At 46.2% G+C, this 24,773-nt stretch overlaps 1 protein-coding gene across 1 annotated transcript in view; it reads left to right on the top strand.

The window, feature by feature from the left end:
* Positions 1-846: 846 nt before the first annotated feature.
* Positions 847-24,773, top strand: part of LOC136515576 (uncharacterized) — a 28,201-nt gene continuing 4,274 nt past the window's right edge. The window contains exons 1-6 of the mRNA XM_066509126.1: positions 847-1,157; positions 12,370-12,531; positions 12,638-12,743; positions 13,832-14,014; positions 15,476-15,573; positions 18,649-18,795. Coding sequence (XP_066365223.1) covers positions 1,140-1,157; positions 12,370-12,531; positions 12,638-12,743; positions 13,832-14,014; positions 15,476-15,573; positions 18,649-18,795 — 714 coding nt within the window. The 5' untranslated portion in view covers positions 847-1,139. The remainder of the gene's footprint in view (positions 1,158-12,369; positions 12,532-12,637; positions 12,744-13,831; positions 14,015-15,475; positions 15,574-18,648; positions 18,796-24,773) is intronic.

Here is a 24,773-nt window from a genome sequence, read left to right as displayed (position 1 = left end):
AGATCAGAGATGGGGTCTTGCTCAACCTTGCTACCAAGCAAAAGGGATGGATTTAGCTATTTCATGAAATTTCTTGCAAAATCCATAAAAATATATGGAGCTGCTCCATGGTGAATCCTGAATCCAGATTCACCTTTTCAGTGGTGGAGCTCTACCAAATAGGTCCTTAGCGGTCGACCACTACTCGATCAATTATTAATTTTGGTTATTTTTTCATTCACTTTTTCTTTTTGGCGTCGCTTCCCACATCTTTTGTTTCTTAGGTTTGTTCCCATGTCCTATTTATATTGACTGGTTTTCTTTACTTATATTATAGCATAGAACTTGTTGATTCAACACTTCTACCAAAACTATTAATTCAATATTTTCTGGTTGGGCCATTTTGTATAATTTGTTGATTCAACATTTTCGCAAAAAATATTGATTCAACATTATTAGTTATCTAACTTTTTTATGAGAGAGGTAATTTAACCAGAGTTATTTAACACAGGAATTTCACAAGATTCATATATTTTTTTAAAAAAAATCAGGTAATTCTACAGAAAAAATATTTGGATTCGAAAAAACCTAATAATAACCTAAACTAAAGTACCAAAAACAACAACGAACTATGCGTTTAGGTTTACGTTTTTGACTTGACGCGAGCGTTTACATTTTGCTAAATTTATTCTAGCTGACTTCGTGAATCTCAACATTTATATCTGATCTTAATCTTTCAGACTAATTCATCGATATCAAAATTTGCCGGTTAGCCGAAAGCTTCCGGACGTATTCATCATTCTTGACAATTGCCGGTGTACTCTGTCTCTCTCCTTGCTCTCTCGCTTGGGTTTGGTTCTCCAGGGCCAGGTCTTGTTCGGGCTCTTCGCCGGCGACGAGCACCCACCAGGAGTCCAGGACCAGATATGCCCACCCCTTCTCTTCCCCTAACTTAAGCTATTGGTACTCAAATCTGATCTATTGTATAGTGTATACATGTGTAGTATTATGACTATTAAGTTCGATTCTTTTTAGGCAACAATTATCCGGTGTACATGTGTACACGCGTGTCTTATACTTGGTAGAGCAACTAATATTTCTTTCCTTTCAGAAGAAAAGTGATGCTCTCCAGTGTAGGATTCGTAGGTCTGTAATTAGCAATGAGAGAGGGTTCCCAGGTGAGCTTATTTACTGCTCTACTGTCTTATTGAACGTACAAATGAACTAATATGTTCTGATCCCAAAAAAAAAGAATTAATATGTTTTCAGTGGAAGTGATTATGTTCTATTCCATCGAATTGAATGTGCAAATTAATGTTTGCCCCAGTGAACAAATTGTGGAATGTGTGCATTATTTATGCCTTGGCGCTTTGGAGAAGTTTAAAGCAGAAGGTTCATCCATTTTCCATTAGGATTAGGATGACACAGAATAACAAAACGATATTTGCAAGGTGAAGAAAAATGGACTTAATGTTAGATAAATCTATTAGTATAATAAGTATATTCATTTTATAGCAAATAGAATATGTGGAATACGCGATGTATTACTCAGAGACAAGAGTTGTGTACATATAGGGTACGGCAAGCCCATGGGCCGTGACACGTTTACAATCTAACACTCCTCCACAGTCGGAATTGGGAGCACCGCGAACATTAAGACTGGAACTAAACTTGACGAAGACGGACGTCGGGTGCCCCTTGGTAAAGATGTCGGCATACTGTGAAGTAGTAGGAACATGTAGAACTCGAACTTCTCCAAGAGCGACGCGGTCACGAACGAAGTGTAGATCAATCTCCACATGCTTGGTCCGCTGATGCTGAACGGGGTTGGTGGATAAATAAACGGCACTGACATTGTCACAATACACAACTGTAGCTCATCGAAGAGGGCAATGGAGCTCAAGAAGAAGCTGCCGTAACCAGCACGCCTCCGCAACCCCATCGGCAATAGCGCGATACTCAGCCTCTGCACTGGATCTGGATACAGTTGCCTGACGCTTCGAGGACCAGGAAACCAAGTTGTCACCTAAAAAGACGCTGTAACCAGAGGTGGAACGACTAGTCTCAGGACAGCCGGCCCAATCAGCATCGGAGTACACAGTGAGATCAACAGGCGAGGTGCGATGGAGGTGAAAGCCAAGCTCCAAAGTTCCCTGGATGTAGCACAGGATGCGCTTCATGGCGGCGAGGTGAGGCTCTCTCGGATCATGCATATATAAATAGATCTGCTGAACAGCATAGGCAATATCAAGATGGGTGAAGGTGAGATACTGAAGCGCACCAGCGAGACTGCGATAGTGTGTTGGATCAGCCACGGGAACACCATCAGTAGACAACTTGGCGTGAGTATCAATAGGTGTGCTGCACGGCTTGCAGTCACGCATACCAGCACGGTCCAAAATATCCAGCATATACTGCTTCTGAGAGAGGAACAACTCATCAACCCGACGATCAACTGAAACACCCAGGAAATGATGGAGAGCACCCATATCAGTCATAGAGAATTCCCGCTGGAGAGCTGCTATAATGCGCTGAAGAAAACTCTGTGACGAGGTGGTGAGAACAATATCATCCACGTAGAGAAGCAAGAAAGTTGTGTCAGCGCTGCAACGGTACGTGAAGAGTGAAGTGTCAGCCTTGGCCTCAACAAAACCAAGAGAGGTGATGTGACTGGCAAAGCGACTGTACCACGCGCGGGGGGCTGCTTCAATCCATACAGTGACTTGTTCAATCGGCACACATGATTGGGGCGGGAGGAATCACAAAACCCAGACGGCTGCTGACAGTACACAGTCTCTGTCAATGTCCCATGAAGAAAAGCATTCTTGACGTCCAGCTGATGAATGGGCCAAGAATGGGACAGAGAAAGTGTGAGCACAACACATACGGTAGCGGGCTTGATGACTGGACTAAAAGTCTCCTCATAATCAATGCTAGGACGCTGAGTGAAGCCACTGAGAACCCACCTGACCTTATAACGATCAAGAGAGCCATCAGACAAAAACTTGTGACGATAAACCCATTTACCGGTGACGACGTCCACACCCGGTGGATGGGGAACCAGAGTCCAAGTGTCGTTGGCCAGGAGGGCATCAAACTCCGCCTGCATCGCTGCTCGCCAATGAGGATCAGCGAGAGTAGAGCGAAAGGTCTTCGGCAATGGAGAGAGCGTCGCTGCGTGCAGGTTCAAGCGATCAACCGGCTGAGTGAAGCCGGACTTGCCCTGAGTCCGCATGCCATGATCATTGACCACGGGCTCAATGGGCTGGTGCCGCGTGGAGACGGTGCGGCCTCCTCTGCTGGCAGCAACCTGTGACGAGGTGTCAGCAGGGGCAGCAGAGGACGCCGAGCTGGGCGCCAAGCCGGGCGCCAAGGCAGGCACCGAGCCGGCCGTCGATGCAGGAGGAGAGCCAGGCGCCGAGCTGGTTGGTGCCGAGCCACCACCGCCGGGCGCTGTCGTGCCGCCCATGCTAGAGCCATGCTCGACAGCAGGCGTCTGGTCGGCCTGTGGTGGCGCACTAGTAGGAGTACCTGCAACCACAACACTTGGCCCGATGGGCACAGTGGAAGAGTCATCATCGTTCAAAAAATCGAGAGTGGCGGCATCCGAGGGGGAGGTCGACATCTCAGAAAAGGGAAACAGGGATTCATCGAACACCACGTGATGAGAGATGATGATCCGGTTAGAGTGGAGATCAAGACATCGATAACCCTTGTGATCGGAAGAATAGCCAAGGAAGACACAGAGAGATGAACGAGGAGACAATTTATGTGGAGCAGTGGAAGATAAATTGGGATAACAGGCATAGCCAAAAACACGAAGATGTGTATAGGTGGGATGGGTGCCATGGAGAGCAAAAAATGGTGTAAGGCAGCCGAGGGTCTTGGTGGGGTGACGATTTAGAAGATAGGTGGCAGTGTGGAGGGGGTCAGCCCAATAGACCGGAGGGAGGCTGGCCTGAAACAGTAGCGAGCGCACAATATTATTAATGGTGCGAAGAGCGCGCTCAGCTTTACCATTTTGCAAGGAAGTGTAATGGCACCATGGGAGAGGAAGAACGTGCGGGCCAAAGAGTGATCAAACTCACGACCGTTGTCGCACTAGACGGCCTTCACGGGAGTGCCAAACTGTGTATGCACGTAGGCAAAAAAGTTAGAAATAATGGCAAAGGTGTCAGATTTAAGGCGAAGCGGAAATGTCCAAGCATAATGAGAAAAATCATCAATAATTACAAGATAATATTTGTAACCGGACACGCTAACAATGGGAGATGTCCAAAGATCACAATGTATTAAATCGAATCTGTTGACAGCACGAGAGCTAGACGACCCAAAAGGAAGGCGAACATGGCGCCCTAACTGACAAGCATGACATATGTGTTCATGTTTGGGTTTATTACATGAAATAGCATGGGTGCTAATAAGCTTGGACAAAGCTTCGGCGCCAAGATGACCGAGATGATGATGCCACAAGGTGGAAGTAGGAGTGGCGGCGAGGGCAGGTATGCTGGTGGGCGGGAAGAACGGGTATAGATCACCCGTGCTATTGCACCTGGCGATCACGCTCCGTGTTTGTAGGTCCTTCACAGAGAAGCCAAATGGATCAAACTCGATGGAACAACCAATGAACAGAAATCAAGTTCTTAATAATGCTAGGAGACACTAAGACATTATTTAGAACAAGAGAGCGATGCAGTGTAGAAAACGAGTTTGAACCAGTAGAAGTAATGGGCAAAATAGCACCATTACCGACAATAATAGAGGAAGGACCAGACAAGGAGGGTGAACGAGGAGACGAGAGAATACCAGAGTGGGCGGTCATGTGAGAACCGGCACCAGAATCAGCATACCACTCGGCGGGGTTGGGCGGTGGCATCAGGGACATGGTGTTGAAGTTGTTGACGAGTGATGCCTGATCCCAAGACCCACCGGCCATGGGGTTCCAGGGCGCGTAAAGCGGCGTCCCAGACGAGGAAGAAGCCGAGGAGGGGGCTGATGCAGGAGCCCCTCCACCGTACCCAAAACTAGGAGGTGGTGGCTGGTAGTAGACCCCCTGGTATGGCATCATGTGAAGCGCCGGTTGGGGCTGGTCGAACGGCACGGATGGAGGGCGCAGCACGTGACCAGGGAGACCGCCATAGCCATGAGGCCAAAGCTGCACGGTGCTAGATGGTTGATGTGGCCGGACCCGGGGGTAGGCGGCGCACCAGGACGTGGTCCAGAAGAGCTGGACTTGGTGCCGCTGTGGCCGCTGTTGCCACCGTTGCCGCCACGTCCACGACGGTGGTTGCGTGATCCGCTCGATCCGCCCCATGATCCAGTGGGAGCAGCAGGAGGGCGTGGTTGATGTGGCGCCGCGATCAGTGCCTGTGTCCCGGCCATGGCCGTGGAGGCTGGAGTGCCATCATCCTGGACGTCGTTGACGTCGATCTCCTCGAGGAACAGCAGCGTACGCGCCACAGCAAACGTGGGAAACGGCCGCTGCATCTTCAAGTTAGACACCATGTGCCGAAATTTCCCGGTGAGGCCGTGGAGGAGGGTGAGGACGAGTTGTCGGTCGCCGATCGGATCGCCGAAGTCTTTGAGGGAGGCAGCCATCGTCTCGAGGCGGCGGCAATAGTCCGTGATGGAGAGATCGCCCTGCTTGAAGGAGCAAAATTCAGCCTCCAGTAGCAAGGCACGAGACTCGCATTGCCCGAGGAATTCATCCTCGAGGTACAGCCATGTGTCATGGGCGGTGGGATCGCGGATCATCAAGGACTGCTAGAGATCGTTGGAGATGGTGCAGTAGATCCATGTAAGGACGCAGCAGTCCATGGTCGCCCACGCTGATCGATCGGGGTAGGAGCCATCGGAGAGGACGTGATCCTTGAGGTTGTACTTGCCGAGGACGACGAGGAACAGGGTGCGCCAGCGGCCATAGTTGTTGGCCGGCTTCTCCAACGTCATAGGGACGAGGATCTTGATATTGAGGACAGCGATTGCCTGGGTGTGGAGGGTGGCATTCGCTGCCTCCTGGGCAGCAAGTTCCTTATCAAGGGCAACAGCAGCCTCGCATGCTTCCTCCGCGCAGCGCTTGGCAGCGGCTGCAGTAGCAGCATCGTCACCCATGATGGCCACGCACGTGATCTGTAGGGTCCTGGCAAGATGCTCAGCAGCAGGAGAGGGGCGCCCGGCGAGTTGGCTTAGCGGCGGCTAGGGTAGGCCAGCGATGGATCGGCGGCGGCCTAGGGTGTGGTGGAGCCGGCGACGAAGTCAGCAACGGCTAGGGTTTGCGGAAGCGCGGTTGCAGGAGCGAACCGTCTGATGGCTCCTACCCCGATCGATCGGCGTGGGCGACCATGGACTGTTGTGTCCTTACGTGGATCTACTGCACCATCTCCAACGATCTCCAGCAGTCCTTGATGATCCACGATCTCGCCGCCCGTGACGCATGGCTGTACCTCGAGGATGAATTCCTCGGGCAACACGAGTCTCATGCCTTGCTACTGGAGGCCAAATTTCTCTCCTTCAAGCAGGGCGATCCCTCCATCATGGACTATTACCGCTGCCTCGAGACGATGGTCGCCTCCCTCAACGACTTTGGCGATCCGATCGGCGACCGGCAACTCGTCCTCACCCTCCTTCGCAGCCTCAACGGGAAATTTTGGCACATGGTGTCTAACTTGAAGATGCAGCGGTCGTTTCCAACGTTCGCTGCGACGCGTACGCTGCTGCTCCTCGAGGAGATCGACGTCAACGACGTCCAAGACGACGGCACTCCAGCCCCCGCGGCCACGGCCAGGACACAGGCGCTGATCACGGCGCCGCATCAACCACACCCTCCCGCTACTCCCACTGGATCATGGGGCGGATCGGGCGGATCACGCAACTGCCGTCATGGACGCGGCGGCAACGGTGGCAACAGCGGCCACAGCAGCACCAAGTCCGGCTCTTCTGGACCACGTCTTGGTGCACCGCCTACCCCCGAGGGTGTAGCTTTGGCCTCATGGCTATGGCAGTCTCCCTGGTCACATGTTGTGCCCTCTGTCCGTGCCGTTCGACCAGCCCCAACCAGCGCTTCACATGATGCCATACCAGGGGGTCTACTACCAGCCACCACCTCTTGGTTTTGGGTACGGTGGAGGGGCTCCTACATCAGCCCCCTCCTCAGCTTCTTCCTCGTCCGGGACGCCGCTGTACGTGCCCTAGAACCCCATGGCCGGTGGGTCTTGGGATCATACGTCACTCGTCAACAACTTCAACACCATGTCCCTGACGCCGTCGCCCAACCCCGCCGAGTGGTATGCTGATTCTAGTGTCGGTTCTCACATGACCGCCCACTCTGGTATTCTCTCGTCTCCTCATTCACCCTCCTTGTCTGGTCCTTCCTCTATTATTGTCGGTAATGGTGCTATTTTGCCCATTACCTCTACTGGTTCATACTCGTTTTCTACACCGCATCGCTCTCTTGTTCTAAATAATATCTTAGTGTCTCCTAGCATTATTAAGAACTTGATTTCTATTCGTCGGTTTACCACTGACAATAATTGTTCCATCGAGTTTGATCCGTTTGGCTTCTCTGTGAAGGACCTACAAACACGGAGCGTGATCGCCAGGTGCAATAGCTCGGGTGATCTATACCCGTTCTTCCCGCCCACCAGCATACATGCCCTCGCCGCCACTCCTACTTCCACCTTGTGGCATCATTGTCTCGGTCATCTTGGCGCCGAAGCTTTGTCCAAGCTTATTAGCACCCAGGCTATTTCATGTAATAAACCCAAACATGAACACATATGTCATGCTTGTCAGTTAGGGCGCCATGTTCGCCTTCTTTTGGGTCGTCTAGCTCTCGTGCTGTCAACAGATTCGATTTAATACATTGTGATCTTTGGACATCTCCCATTGTTAGCGTGTCCGGTTACAAATATTATCTCGTAATTATTGATGATTTTTCTCATTATGCTTGGACATTTCCGCTTCGCCTTAAATCCGACACCTTTGCCACTATTTCTAACTTTTTTGCCTACGTGCGTACACAGTTTGGCACTCCCGTGAAGGCCGTCCAGTGCGACAACGGTCGTGAGTTTGATCACTCTTCGGCCCACACGTTCTTCCTCTCCCATGGTGCCATCCTTCGCATGTCGTGCCCTTACACTTCCCAGCAAAATGGTAAAGCCGAGCGCGCTCTTCGCACCATTAATAATATTGTGCGCTCGCTACTGTTTTAGGCCAGCCTCCCTTCGGTCTATTGGGCTGACTCCCTCCACACTGCCACCTATCTTCTAAATCGTCACCCCACCAAGACCCTCGGCGGCCTTACACCATTTTTTGCTCTACATGGCACCCATCCCACCTATACACATCTTCGTGTTTTTGGCTGTGCCTGTTATCCCAATTTATCTTCCACTGCTCCACATAAATTGTCTCCTCGTTCATCTCTCTGTGTCTTCCTTGGCTATTCTTCCGATCACAAGGGTTATCGATGTCTTGATCTCCACTCTAACCGGATCATCATCTCTCGCCACGTGGTGTTTGATGAATACCTATTTCCCTTTTCTGAGATGTCGACCTCCCCCTCGGATCCCGCCACTCTCGATTTTTTGAACGATGATGACTCTTCCACTATGCCCATCGGGCCTAGTGTTGTGGTTGCAGGTACTCCTACTGGTGCACCACCATCGGCCGACCAGACGCCTGCTGTCGAGCATGGCTCTAGCATGGGCGGCACGACAGTGCCCGGCGGTGGTGGCTCGGCACCAGCCAGCTCGGCGCCTGGCTCTCCTCCTCATCGACGGCCGGCTCGGTGCCTGCCTCGGCGCCCGGCTTGGCGCCCAACTCGGCATCCTCTGCTGCCCCTACTGACACCTCATCACAGGTTGCTGTCAGCAGAGGAGGCCGCACCGTCTCCACGCGGCACCAGCCCATTGAGCTCGCGGTCAACGATCACGGCATGCGGACTCGGGGCAAGTCCGGCTTCACTCAGCCGGTTGATCGCTTGAACCTGCACGCAGCGATGCTCTCTCCATTGCCAAAGACCTTTCGCTCTGCTCTCGCTGATCCTCATTGGCGAGCAGCGATGCAGGCGGAGTTTGATGCCCTCCTGGCCAATGACACTTGGACTCTAGTTCCCCATCCACCGGGTGTGAACGTCGTCACCGGTAAATGGGTTTATTGTCACAAGTTTTTGTCTGATGGCTCTCTTGATCGTTATAAGGCCAGGTGGGTTCTCAGAGGCTTCACTCAGCGTCCTGGCATTGATTATGAGGAGACTTTCAGTCCAGTCGTCAAGCCCGCTACCGTACGTGTTGTGCTCACACTTGCTCTGTCCCATTCTTGGCCCATTCATCAGCTGGACGTCAAGAACGCTTTTCTTCATGGGACATTGACAGAGACTGTGTACTGTCAGCAGCCATCTGGGTTTGTTGATTCCTCCCACCCCAATCATGTGTGCAGATTGAACAAGTCACTGTATGGATTGAAGCAGGCCCCCACGCGTGGTACAGTCGCTTTGCCAGTCACATCACCTCTCTTGGTTTTGTTGAGGCCAAGGCTGACACTTCACTCTTCACGTACCATCACGGCGCTGACACAGCTTTCTTGCTTCTCTACGTGGATGATATTGTTCTCACTGCCTTGTCACAGAGTTTTCTTCAGCGCATTATAGCAGCTCTCCAGCGAGAATTCTCTATGACTGATATGGGTGCTCTCCATCATTTCCTGGGTGTTTCAGTTGATCGTCGGGTTGATGAGTTGTTTCTCTCTCAGAAGCAGTATATGCTGGATATTTTGGACTGTGCTGGTATGCGTGACTGCAAGCCGTGCAGCACACCTATTGATACTCACGCCAAGTTGTCTGCTGATGGTGTTCCCGTGGCTGATCCAACACACTATCGCAGTCTCGCTGGTGCGCTTCAGTATCTCACCTTCACCTGTCCTGATATTGCCTATGATGTTCAGCAGATCTGTTTATATATGCATGATCCGAGAGAGCCTCACCTCGCCGCCATGAAGCACATCCTGCGCTACATCCAGGGAACTTTGGAGCTTGGCTTTCACCTCCATCGCACCTCGCCTATTGATCTCACTGTATACTCCGATGCTGATTGGGCCGGCTGTCCTGAGACTCGTCGTTCCATCTCTGGTTACGGCGTCTTTTTAGGTGACAACTTGGTTTCCTGGTCCTCGAAGCGTCAGGCAACTGTATCCAGATCCAGTGCAAAGGCTGAGTATCGCGCTGTTGCCAATGGGGTTGCGGAGGCGTGCTGGTTACGGCAGCTTCTTCTTGAGCTCCATTGCCCTCTTCGACGAGCTACAGTTGTGTATTGTGACAATGTCAGTGCCGTTTATTTATCCACCAACCCCGTTCAGCATCAGCGGACCAAGCATGTGGAGATTGATCTACACTTCGTTCGTGACCGCGTCGCTCTTGGAGAAGTTCGAGTTCTACATGTTCCTACTACTTCACAGTATGCTGACATCTTTACCAAGGGGCTCCCGACGTCCGTCCTCGTCGAGTTTAGGTCCAGTCTTAATGTTCGCGGTGCTCCCAGTTCCGACTGCGAGGGAGTGTTAGATTGTAAACGTGTCACGGCCCATGGGCCTGCCGTACCCTATATGTACACAACTCTTGTCTCTGAGTAATACAACGCGTATTCCACATATTCTATTTGCTATCAATTAATATGCTAATTTGAGTAAACATCTGTTTGCTGTCTGAACTTCTTGATTGTTATCGTTGTTCAAATGTTAAATGCCTCATGCAAATTCTTTTTGGGTGGATCAAACATCACAAATTGATTAAAAACTCTCTCCTCCCCTTACTAGCTTCCAGAGGAAACATCCTGTCGTGCCCAGGTTTCAGAAACAGAACAGCCGTACCCTGCCAAAGCAATGTTTTTTTTTCTCGAACACGTAGGAGAGCTGCGTATCATTATATATTAAGAAGAAGAAAAGGGGTGTAAAACCCCATAACCCAAAAACAACAACACCACACACACCGCACCTCACTCAAAAAACCACTGCTCGCCTATTACATCAAAAAAGACTTGACCTCGACCAAGAAAGAGAGTCCTAGTTTGCACTTGGCACTAGAGCGACGAGATGAGAAATTTCTCTAGCCCCAGCCAGACTCCATAGAAGTATCTCCTCTCTAATGAGCAACAAAACACCATTCAGGTTGGGGGTAATCCCATCAAACACGCAGCGATTGCGATGATTCCAGATTGACCAAGCCACCAAAATTATGATAGAATTGAGACCTTTTTTAATTTGACCATCCACTCTAGAAACTGAACTTTCCCACCAGTCATTAAAGGAGGTGTCGTCAGGCTGAGGGGATAGGGGCTGCAGACCAAAACTCTGTAGGATGATGAACCACACTTCCCGAGTGAAAACACAAGAGACTAGCAAGTGGTCGATTGTCTCCTCAGCTTGGTCACAGAGTGGACAGCATTCAGGGTGAGGCAGCCCCCTCTTGGCGAGGCGATCAGCTGTCCAACATTTGTTATGGGCAACCAACCACATGAAAAATTTACACTTGCCAGGTGCCCAATTCCATAGTCTTTCCCATGGCCTGAACTGAATTGCACCAATGAACAGCCCCTCATAAGCAATGTTACCCTGATAGGCTCAATCTCTGCTGCATAGCCTGCAAAGGAGTACCTCTTACGATCGATCCACTCCCCTGAGTTAACAGAATCTTCGAAATAAGGGTTCCCTGCTCACCAGCACATCTGCTTTTCCTAGCAACATCTCCATTTCCCAGTCAGAAGCATGCTTGTCCAGGAAGGTTACCATACCTTCTTCATTTCTACCTTTTGTTATCGAATAATCCTTCCATGGCAATTTGCCAGCTCCTGGAGTTTGATCACCTTTTGGTCCAATATTCATCTTCTGTTTGTGGGGCAAAGAATTTTCTGATTCTGCACCAAGCTTACTACCCTATTCAGCAATTTTGCCTAGTCGTGATTTTTTCAAAAAAAAAGGCTGCCATATTGTTCCATTTCCTATTAACAAAAATCATGTCTCCGGGAGGTTTTTTTCTCTCGAATAAGCAGGAGAGCTGCATATCATTTCATTAAGAAGAAGAGTTGTAAAGTACAACACGCAACCCCCCCCCCCCCCACCCCCTTTAATGCATCGGTAAGGAGAATATTTTCTACAGTCGCCTCTGTCAGATTGATTTTTTTTTTTTCTATGGAGCATTTTCTTCGTGAATCTCTTACTCCTTGTATGCCTGTGTATAGTATTAAAAGACGGCGAGCTCATTGAAGGTTATTTATGCCTTGAGTTCTCTTTGCTTTTGTATATGGCTTAATGCATCAGTAATTCCTGTTTTATCTGTCATCTGTAGCTATCTGTTATCTTTTTTGCAGTGATTCAATATCATCTTCTGGGTCTTCTGTGTAGGATATTGAGAACAAGGAAAGGTTTCAGACGGTACAGGGTCGTGATCGAGAGCAAGCTGAACAGATAAATACAAGAGTCATTGATGCAACTGGAGGAGATTCTGGTTCGATATCAGCTTCTAGTAATGATAATAAAAAGGTTTCTCATGAAGACATTGAACTTGTAAGATGAATTTATTCTATTTTGAATATTGGAATGTCCACAGTTTATAGAGCTTTACTTTGTAATCATCTATTGTTTCTAAGCAACAAAAAAAATGTTTTTGCAGGTCCAGAATATGATAGAGCGTTGTTTACAGCTATATATGAACAAAGGAGAAGTTGTTAGAACTCTTTCTAATCGTGCACGAACAGAACCTGGCTTCACAACTTTAGGTGTTGTATTTGATACTACATTTTATTTGTGCATATAATACAGTAAACTTCACTTCTGATGTTTCTACATCCATAGACTTGTATAATTACTCCCTCCGTCCAGGAAAGAATGCAATTATGGGAACCGTGCCAGTCAAACTGGCTCAAGTTTGACCAAATTTATAGTAAATATTATTAGCATTTATGCCACCAAATAAAATTATTATGAAAATATATTCTATAACTAATCTAATTGTATTTATTTTGTCCCATGAGTATTATTAGTTTTTCATATAATTTTAGTCAAACTTCAAACTGTTTGACTCCTCAAAATGAAATGTGAGAATTGCATTCTTTTGTGGACGGAGGGAGTAGCTCAATAGAGGCCACGTGGTGGTTTTGCCAGTGCATTGTGTGCTGAAGCGTCGTTCATGTGGAAGCTCATCTGGCTCCATGCTTTCTCCTCTCTCTCATCATATATTTCCATGGTGCCATTGGTAAACATGCTTTGTGACAAACTTATATCTGTCCTGGCGTATTGGTGACATACAGTGACCCACTTAAACAATATAATTATGAGCAATGATCTACATTTCAATTTTCTTAGTTTGGGAACCTCTATGAACTGTCGGTCAAGTATCATGTAGTACCATTTAATGTATGCAATATACCTCTTTATCTGAAGGAGCCAATTTAAGCTATATCTGGGTAATGCAGTAGGTATTTGTGAAATAGAAATATTTTTGTGTTGTGCCTAAGTTGGGTACCTTCAATTGTTAAGAGGAATTTCACTGCAAAGCTGTCACCCTATAACTTTTAGCCTAAGTGATGCTATTGTTCTTAAAAGCTACTAAGATAATCTAATAAGCCCATTTCATTATTATTCTTTCTAGATCTTCTTTGAAATATGCGCTTTATTTATTTTTAACCTCATTATGCCAATTGTATTTCTCTAGTTGTTTTAACTGGTTAGTGAAGATCTTAACCTTGTGGGTCTTAGAAACATCTTTAATGGAAAGATGTTCCTCTTCTTTGCTATCTCTAAAATTTGTCATTTATGTGTATCTTCCACTGTAGCACTAAATTTGCCACCATATTTTCGTTTTCAGTCTGGCAAAAGCTTGAAGAAGAGAATTCTGAGCTCTTTCGGGCTTACTACATAAGGTTGAAATTGAAAAAACAGATCAACTGGTTTAGCCATTTATTGGAGCATCAGTACAACCTGATGAAGTATCCAGTACCCCAGCAGCTTCCATTTGCTCCAATGCCCAATGGAGTTCGTCCTATGTCTGGTAATGGATAACTTTGTCCTGCAATCGTGCAATCGTGCAACAAAATTAGAAGTGAAAGTGAATAAGTTTGTTTCTTTCAGCCTTGCCCATTTATTTCAACATGATTCTCGTGTCAATTCTGCAGTTTTGGTAGTCATCAGTCATTTTATCTTTTATTATTTGAAATTTCCAATTGCTTCCACCACATACACATCACAGTTGCTCAATGGATGCCCTAATTGCTGCTTTAGGCTGTCAGCGGCAAGAGTGGACCCTGCAATCTGCTTCAGGTGGTATTAGCATATTGTACCTAGTTCTGCCTTTGGTTGTTAACCAGCATTGGAGATACAGAAAATACACATTGATCTGGCACGTGCAAATTACTGTGACATAGTGTATCTTCGGAAATCATAACACAAATTCAGTCCTCATCTTGAACGACTTGTTCTGATTTACCGCATTGTCTCCCACTCCCAGTTTCCGTTAAAAAAAAACTGGGAAATGTGAGTGCAATATTTTGTGGTCTTATTGTTCTTTTGGACTGTGCTTGATAATTATTTTCACAGTTGAGAATTGTGTGGCTGGGGCTGGACTGGAACAGATTACCAATACCAGCACCAGTCCAAGGCCTGTGAAACTCGTGAACAGCAATATTATAAACTGTAAATGTGTATTTTAATCATCTTATTAAGTGCTTCAGAGATCATCATTAACAAAATATGAATCTACAATGTGCAAACTACCCCTTTTTGTTGTACTTAGAGCAACATGCAAATCATTACACAGCCATCAAACAGATGATTTAAGAAGCGAAGTAAAACATTAGCAGATCTTGTCATAATTGCACAAAGTTCTATAGTTGAAACAATAAATTAAACTAAACATTTGCATTTTTTTGTTGTCTTGGTGGGAAGTTATGAAGATTTACTATACCTTAGTAAATGCTGCTGTTGGGTAAACATGCGGTTCCAACTAATTGGTCGTCCTGGTGGCATGGTGGACTTGGAAGCATAGAAATGGTTGCGTCTTTGAGAGATCTCAGCCCAATTTTAATTCCATCATGCAGGATTAGAGATGAGGCCAAGTTTGTTGTGGTGTATGGAAGGAGCCAAAGGGCTTCGTAGCTTATGGCCATGATTGGTTTGTTGGTCTTTGGTTGTTACTTAGTTTGTTTTTCGGTGATTTTCTGCTGTACTGGTCATGCCCTTCTAAGGGGTAGTATGAGTCGCCTAGACTCCTTGTTCTTCTTGTTAATATAATTATTATATTTAGCTCTCCTGTGTGTCCAAGAAAAAAAACTAGTCCTCACAAAAAAAAGGGGGATAAAAATGTGAAAGTGGTGTTTTTGTTAACTTCCACGTTTCTTCTTTTGTAAACTGATTCTTTACTTTCCTTTGTTTCTCTTTACTGAATACAAATAGATGCACTTCTTCAAAAAAGCTTTGTGTCTTTCTTATTCAACTCCACCTGTTGCCAGTGCAGTTAATAGTATGCCAACGGGATACCCTGTGCTCCAACAACCTGGAATGGCTGCTCCAGGTCAGCCTTGTCACAGAACCGACCAATTTATAATAGCACAAGTACAAAAACAATCGCCGAAACGATCAAATTCTCGAACTTGAGCCCATATAAACCCGGTAGTCAACTGAAATCTCGAAAGATTTCAAACCAACTTGCATACAACCAAGATCACGGTAATTCAACATAACATATCGTACGTTACAACATTTCGCAGACGTTCGCAAATACATTACATCATCACAGAGTCATCGTTATTACAAAACAAGTCTTGTAAACATGCGGAAGCAAATAGTTTAACTCACACACCCGAGTTCAAATACACATATTGGTTCGCTGATCACAGCCCGCAAAAGCATTCAGATAAGAGAACAGAGATCATGCCCATGATCTAGTCTTCATCACCCGCCGGGTGAAGACAATACTTACAGAATCCCTAATATAGGAGGTCATCTGCAACAAGAGGGAATAAACCCTGAGTACGGGAATGTACTCAGCTAGACTTACCCGTCGAAAACCAAACAAATGACACCAAGGATTATGCATAGCTGAATGTAGTGGATCTGGCTGACACTTTTTTTTTGCAGAAAAGCATAAGTAATATGATCAACTCTTATCCTGACTAGCAGTGACTTTTTAGCCATTAACATGTCATCTACATTAGCACCTATACTAAGCAATCATTTTATTAGGGTGCAAACATTAATAACCATATCAGGTATTCATTGTGGCAACCTTATCATCATCATCCATTTAACCATATCGTTAAATTAATTGAATCTACGTTGCCGCTGCTCAGTCAAGTTCTCACTATCCGGGAGAGACGGCGATTCGAATCGATTCCTATCCAGCTGGAGGGGTATTCCTAAACACAAACCCTGCTTCCCCCGTCAGGATCGCAAACAAGTCACCTTTGGTACGATTCAGGAGTCGCGAGTCCGAACAGATCGGCATTCTCAGAGAACCACTCTGCCAAGGTTGTTCGGGACTCTAACCCGCCTTGGACTTATGCCAATAGCTCTCCGCACATCCTTACTACCTCCAGAATGCACGCCACTGCTCGCGTCCCCGGCCTGAGTCGAGCTACTCAGCTTCGTGGTCGGAACGACTTATCCGGCCAGCTAAGTGTTAGGCTGCCTTCAACATGACATGTGGACGTACAGCGTATCGGTCCTTAAACGACTCAGACGGAGTCACTATGTTCAAACCTACACAAGACCCCGTCCGGTCTTAATTCATTATTCACATGGTTCTTTTCCACGAAAGCAAATATAGCCAACTGTGATCCACCTCATCCTAAAGCTCGCAGGTGACAGAAAATCACCTGACTTCTACCGCACTAAGCATGGCTAAGCATTTAACCTGTGCTGAACTTAAATAGGATTCCAGTGCGATATCTGGACAAGGAAGGATATATAATGCAGCAATTGGTTCCAACCAATTCCTATACTTAATGCATCATCAACAATAAAAGATACTCAATGTATTTGTGAAAACATGGGAGGCTTAATATGCTCTGGGGCTTGCCTTTCAGGAACGAGGAAGGCTGGTGGTCAGGGCACTCGGGCAATTCCTCCGCGCCGGCTGCTTCGTCGGCTTCCTGCACCTCGGGCTCCTCCTCCTGGTTGGCTCCCTCGAACTCCATCAACGTCACTCCCTCTGGCACACCTATTGCATGAATGCGCAAGATAAATATCATGGATACACATGATGAATGTCAGGGATGCTCGGGGAATGCGCATGTTCGCTGTAGTTTGCCTATTCCATCTTAAGCTCTATTCAAATCACTTTACTTACCAAGTTTATACAACCTAATGTATAATTGCTCATCTTCAGTTAATGACCTAGCACCTGCACCTAAGCATATTCTCAAGTTAGGCTAACCCCTAAACAATCAACGAGAACATTGCACAAGCATACACTCAAGCATTTGTATTTTAACAAAATGAAGACTATGTAGCGGTACAGTAAATTAGCCATAACTAGAGATTTATAAATCCAATTGACACGCAACAAGATAATCTGGAAAGCTTATGAAATTGTCTACAATTCATTTTCAGACCTCAAAGCATGATTCAAACCTTTACCAGGTCGAATTCATAAATCAACAGAACTCTGTCCTCACAAGGCAGAGAGTAAGCAAAAACTAGAACCTAACTTTAAACAGCTATAGTTTCTAAACTACTGGGCCAAATCCCTCAAATTTTGACAGGAGTTAGATACCTAAATTATCTACAACTCTTGTATTCACCACATCCTCAGAAAATCAAAATATCATGGGGAACTTTCTAAAGTCCCCGGATCTGTCCAGAGGGACATAATGCAAACGAATAATTAATAACTTATGATGTAAACACACAATTGGACAAAACTAACTCTACTCACCTGTCACACATATCACAAGAACACCAGAAATTAGGGTGTTCATCCCCAAAACATTTCTTTTAATACCTTTCTTAATTTATTTAATTAATTAGAGGAAATAGTAAACATATATGAAAACTACACCATTAAATCTACAAAAATTACAGTAGACACTACATGCCCTAAGTAGATTACCATAAAAATTTCACACCATTTGAGTAAGTATAACAGCCTACACAAAAAAGGTAAGGCAGAATGGCTTAAAATGGCATAATTAGGAAACTTTGGTGAAAAGTGTCAAGCAACAGATTTCATATTTTTCCTAGCATCCTTAAGGTACTAAGATACTACCTACCAAGTTTCATGGCCATAGGATTCCTAGATAATTTACAAAAATTCACACAAGTATCCACCAATGATAAAAGGAAAATCTATAACTCAAAAACTACACATGCAATGTCTCTCAAATTTTAACCAGAGCTTCTACTAAGCAATACTAGCTTACCCACAAAATTTCACAATTTTTGGATCACAGAAACTCAAGACATGATTTAAACAAGTTTGCATGCATTCAAAAACACTTTTCAAGTTCCTATTTAATTCATCCAAAATTTCTACATAAAGTGCTCAAGACATATTTTTCTTAAATACTAGACCTCACTGTGAGTCTAACAAAATTTGAATCACAGTATTTGGATCTACACAAATGGAGTTACAAAATTTACAAAACAGCATTCAAAACTGAAATTTGAACTAGCTTATGACTTAAACAGTCACTGACGTGTGGGACCCGGTTGTCAGCCGGACCCACTGGTCAGCGAGACGAAACAGGGGAGGCAGCGACGACGGCGCGGCACACGGTGAAGCTCGCCGACGGTGGCTCCTCCGGCGAAATCGATGGCACCGGCGTGCTCCCCAAGGTCCCCCGCGTCGATTGACCCCCTAAGCCTAGACCCTAGCGGCCCCTAAGCACGCCGGCCATGGCGCACGGCGGCTCGGCCATGGCGCACGGCGGTGCGTGGCCGCGTTTCGGCATGACCGAACTGGCTTGGTCGGTAACGTCTTCATAGGAGCAACTACATGAGATGGGGAAGACGAGACAAGGGCTAGGGATGGAGGAACGGTGCGGTGGTGCGCTGGCCACGGTGAGCGCCAACTCCGGCGAAGCTCGGCCCTGGCGGCGGTGGCTGGAATGGTCACAGCGACCTTACCTAAGCTCGAATGGCTCGGCTAAGTGGTGGAGGACGTAGAGGCGAACACGGCGGAGCTACGGTGAAGGTGTAGTGCGTGTTTTTGCAGCGGTGCATGAGCTCGGCGACGGTGAAGCTCCGCGGCAGCGATGGTGGAGCGGCTGCGCTTCAGCTGCTGCTGCTGCGAGCTGGAGAAGTGAAGGAGGATGAGGAAGAGTGAGCAGACAGGCAGGCGGACGTGGCTTCAAGACGGAGGACACCGGGCAGCGACGGCAGGCCAGCCACGGCGCGTGGCGGCCACGCGGCGGTCGGTCTCTGTTGCTGGTCGGCCATGACCGGTCTGAACTTCTTCATTTCAGAGTTCACGATACCGACTGACAGGCTAAGTTTGACAGAGATTTACTCCTAAACCAAGACGAGTTAGTGGAAGAAATGTTCATGAAAGTTATAGAGCTATAGTAGGGCTACAACTTTGATTTAGAAATCAACAGCCAGTTCTCCATGGATCAAGAGTTGTATCAAGCCAAAGTGGGCTCAATCAAACTGAAATGGTAGTTAGGACTTAGCAAATTTCAAGTGTTGAATCCACCTTCAAAGCTGACTTGTGGGTCCTTTTTGAACATGTTGTGCACATTTTCATGACTTGGCTTCTAAACAAAGTTTGTTCTTTATAAAATTTGCTACAACTTTGTTTTAGGTTGCTCAGACATGCAAACATCCTAAGCTACACTTTTTAAACAGTCAAACAAAAGGGTTTAGGGGTCAAAATTGGTCAAACCACGACTTGGGAACCTAATTAGTCAAAGTGATCAACATGAACAATGTTCCAAATGACATCCTAGGTGTAACTAAGTTACTTACAAGAATTTTTAGCCACACCATACATTGGTCACACAAGAATCAAGCAAGGTATGTACTGAAACAATGAAAACACATGAAATGTTACAAATGTTTCATAGTCATGTTTCACATGTTTCATGATCTTGTTGCATAGTATTAACTAACTTTGTTTCACTAAAGTGAGTGGCACATGTTGCATTTAAGTGTTGCACACTTTTCATTTCATAAAGGAAACAACACACATGAAACATAATGATACGTTGCAATGTTTCAAAGACATGTTTCATGTGATATAAGCTTGTGAATGAATGAATGATGCTCATGTCCATGAAATGCAAGTGCAAATGTGGAAGCTAAACACCTGGGGTGTTACAGCCCTCCCCCTTATAAAAATCTCGTCCCGAGATTTGAAAAGCGTACCATTGTTGATAGAATTCCTTATAACCATCCCTCAAGTAATCTTCCCTTTCCCACATTGCATCGCGTTCACTACCCTGATTACTCCACATGACTTTGTAGAACTTGACCACCCGACTCCGAGTCACTTGCTCACGAGTGTCAATCACTCGAACCGGCTTTTCTTCAAAGGTCAAATCAGATTTTAACTCGATATCCCCCAATGGAACTCTCTCTTCAGGGATGCGAAGACATTTCTTCAATTGGGATACATGAAAGACATTGAAGATAGCACTCATCTCAGGAGGTAATTGAATCTTGTACGCCACCTTACCACTTTATCCAATGATTTCAAACGGACCAACATATCTCGGCGCAAGCTTTCGCTTCACACCAAAGCATTGGACACTCTTCATAGGTGAGACTTTCAGATAAACGAAGTCTCTAACTTCAAACTCGATAGGTTTTCTACGTCGATCAGCATAACTTTTCTGTCTAGCTTGAGCTGTGGCCATGTGGGTTTGGATAGTACGGACTTGTTCTTCGGCTTCTTGAACAAAATCAATTCCATAATATCTTCGTTCACCAGCTTCTACCTAGTTCAACGGGGTTCTACACTTCCGGCCATACAAAGCTTCAAACGGTGCCATCTTTATGCTCTCTTGATAACTATTATTGTACGAGAATTCAGCTAGGGGTAACCATTTTCCCCATGAGCCCTTAGCCGAGATGACACATGCTCTCAACATATCTTCTAAGATTTGATTCACTCTTTCAGTTTGCCCATTGGTTTGCGGATGATAGGCAGAACTTCTTACTAGCTTAGTTCCTAATAATCCGTGTAAGTGCTCCCAAAAGCGAGCAGTGAACTATGGTCCTCTATCCAAGACAATAGTACGAGGGATCCCATGAAGTCGGACTATCTGATTGAAGTACAACTCCACATAGTCGGTTGGACGAAAGTCTACGCGGACAGGAATGAACTATGCAGACTTGGTTAGACGGTCTACAATCACCCAAATGGAGTTAAAATTCCTCTGAGTAGTAGGGAGTCCAACAATAAAATCCATACTTATCTCTTCCCATTTCCAACCTAGAATAGAGAGTGGCTGCAGTAATCCAGCTTTCATGTGTACAGCCTTGACCCAACAACAAGTGTCACACCTAGCCACATAAGCGGCTATCTCTTTCTTCATTTTGGTCCACCAAAATCGAGGCTTCAAATCGTGATACATTTTACTACTACCAGGATGAATAGATAATTTAGAGGAATGAGCTTCGGATATGATTTGATTTCTAAGCTCTCTATCCTTCGGAACTACCAACCTATCCTTGAACCATAACACGCCTTCCTCATCTACTCGAAAATGTTTGGTTTCTTGCTCTTTCATCTTACACTTGATGTGAAACACACCTGCATCTGTCTTCTGTAGCTCGATAATTCGACTCTGTAGAGTACAACTGACAGTGATGTTGTGAAGGACTGTAGGATGAAGGAGCTTCGACAAATGGACATCACTCTCAATCAATGAGTGGCAATGAGACTTTCTGCTTAAGGCATCCGCGACGACGTTTGCCTTGCCAAGGTGATAGTGCACTTGGAGGTTATAATCCTTGATCAACTCGAGCCATCTTCTCTAACGCATATTCAACTCTGGTTGAGTGAAGATGTACTTGAGACTTTTATGATCAGTGTAGATGTTGCACACATTGCCAAGCAAATAATGTCTCTAGGCCTTCAAGGCATGAACAACAGCAGCGAGTTCCAAGTCATGTGTTGGATAATTCACTTCATGCTTCCGAAGTTGACGAGAGGTATAAGCAATGACTCTACCCTCTTGCATAAGAACACCTCCTAACCCAATACCTGATGCATCACAGAATACATCAAAAGGTTTCTCGATATCCGGTTGTGCCAAAATCGGAGCCGATGTTAGAAGAGTTCGTAGGGTGTGGAAAGCCGCATCACACTCGGTAGTCCAGACAAACTTCATGTCTTTTTGCAGCAACCGAGTCATAGGCTTGGCTATTTTAGAGAAATCCAGGATGAAGCGACGATAATAGCCAGCCAACCCCAGAAAACTCCGAACCTCATGCACCGAGATTGGAGCCTTCCAGTTCAATACTTCTTGCACCTTGGTGGGATCAACCATAATTCCACCATCGGACAACACGTGTCCAAAAAAGGTACCTCACGAAGCCAAAACTCACATTTGCTGAACTTTGCATACAGCTGGTGTTCCCGCAATCTAGTGAGAACCACCCGCAAATGTTCAACATGATCTTCTTCATTCTCGGAATAGACCAGGATATCATCTATAAATACCACCACAAATTTGTCCAACTCGGGCATAAACACCGAATTCATCAGATACATAAAATGTGCGGGGGCATTGGTCAATCCAAAAGACATAACCAGGTACTCATACAGACCATATCTTGTAGAGAATGCAGTTTTTGAGACATCCTCAGGTTGAATTTTGATTTGATGATACCTAGATCTCAAATCAATCTTGGAAAAGACTTTTGCTTTAGACAACTGATCAAATAAGATATCTATGCGTGGTAGAGGGTACTTATTCTTGATTGTAACTGCATTCAAGGGATCTACACACATGCGTAGGGATTAATCCTTCTTCTTCACAAAGATAGCTGGGCACCCCCACGGAGATGAACTAGGATGGATAAGGCCTTTCTTTAGAAGTTCATTCAGCTGGGTCTTAAGTTCGGCTAGTTCATTGGGAGGCATTCTATATGGCCTTCTAGAGATGGGTGCTATGCCAGGAAGCAACTCTATCTTGAATTCCACTTCTCGATCCGGGGGCAATCCAGGCAAATCATCAGGGAAAACATCCGGAAAGTCACACACGACAGGGATATCTGCCAGAACTTTGCTTGCACCGCATTGGTCGTGCAAGAAAGATTGATGTCCCTGGGTAACTGTACTAGAAAACCCTCCTGATTACCAGGATCTCTGAGCATAACTACCCTAGTCGATGTATCAATAAGCACTCCATGATGGCTCATCCAGTTCATTCCCAATATCACATCGATACCTAGCCCCGGTAAAACTACCAGATCAACCTGATAACTTCGCCCCTCTATCTCAAATTGTACATCCCCAACTACCATCTTGGTTGGGATAATACCACTGGCAGCCCTAATACAATAACCCTCACCCTCAATAGTATATGTTTTCTGCATAAACTTGGATGCAAATACTGGACTAATAAAGGAATGCGAAGCACCTGAATCAAATAGTACAACTGTGGGGTGTTGGTCAATCAGAAACTTACCGGCAGTCACTACCTCTCCTGAAGGAATCTCAGTAATATTAGTGTGGTTCACTTGTCCCTGATGGCCACCTTGGTAGTTATTCTTCTTAGGGTAAGGGCACTCCCTTGCCCAGTGGCCTGTCTTGTTGCAGTTCCAGCATGACAAGTTTTAAACTTAACCATTATGATACGCATCCCGAAGGGAGCGAATTAAAGTACATTACATGCCGAGTTCGAATTTAACAGGGTACATCCAACATCAGTCTTTGTACTTAAGTTCATTACATCAATGACTGCAAAAGCTTAACTAGTGAGACTTGCTAATGAACTACTCGTCGAAGTGATCACTGTCCACATCGGAGACACCTTGGACTTCTTCTGGGTCTTCCTCTTCTTCATCATCTGCCGGCTCAGCTGCATTGTCATCCATCTGCATGTCCTCTTCTTCCTCATCGGCCTCAATCACTTGAGGTCCACCCACATTTGGATACCTTGGTATGGGGCGAGGAATAGGAAATAGACGGTTGTGCAGCTGATGGTGCTCAACCTGAAGCTCTTCAAGCTGTTCTTGTAGTGCTTGCTCTCTTTGAAAGGCATTGTGGTTGGCCAACATCCAACCCCGATGTCTTTCTTCTGCTAACTCTAAAGCTGCATCCCGGTGACGTGTCACACGATCCAACTCTTGTGCAGCCTCATCTCTCTCAATAGTGAGGTTCATCAGCTGGTTATGAAGCTCATCTCTCTCGCGTGCGGTTTGACCCCACTGTTGTAGACGATAATTTGCAATACCGCGAATCTCCTCAACTTCTTGTTGAGCTCTCCCACATGCATCTGCCCTACGACGATACTTGTGGGCACGCAACCTGAACCTGTGCTGGGCTTCCATTGCCTTGCCAGCTTCATCTAGCGCACTTGAAAGGGTGTTTTGCCTGACTCGACAAAGCTTCAAGACTTCCATCATAGCACTCATTCCAGCGTTGTCACTCTGCACACGTTTGCCACGGCCTCGAACCAAGGTCTGACCAACATCCTGAGTCCACTCAGCCTCAGTAGGAGACACTCGAGGAATGGATGAAGCAGGTCCACCCACTAACTCATCCCCAAAGCTCTGTGCTATATCCATCAGCACATCAAGGGCAGCAACCTGAGTGGCTTCCCATGGACTTCGTCCATCAATCTCAATGCTCTACCCATGCC

The sequence above is a fragment of the Miscanthus floridulus genome, chromosome 17, assembly GCF_019320115.1.
Source record: "Miscanthus floridulus cultivar M001 chromosome 17, ASM1932011v1, whole genome shotgun sequence".
Classification (NCBI taxonomy): domain Eukaryota; kingdom Viridiplantae; phylum Streptophyta; class Magnoliopsida; order Poales; family Poaceae; genus Miscanthus; species Miscanthus floridulus.
This window is presented reverse-complemented; position numbering and strand designations above follow the sequence as displayed.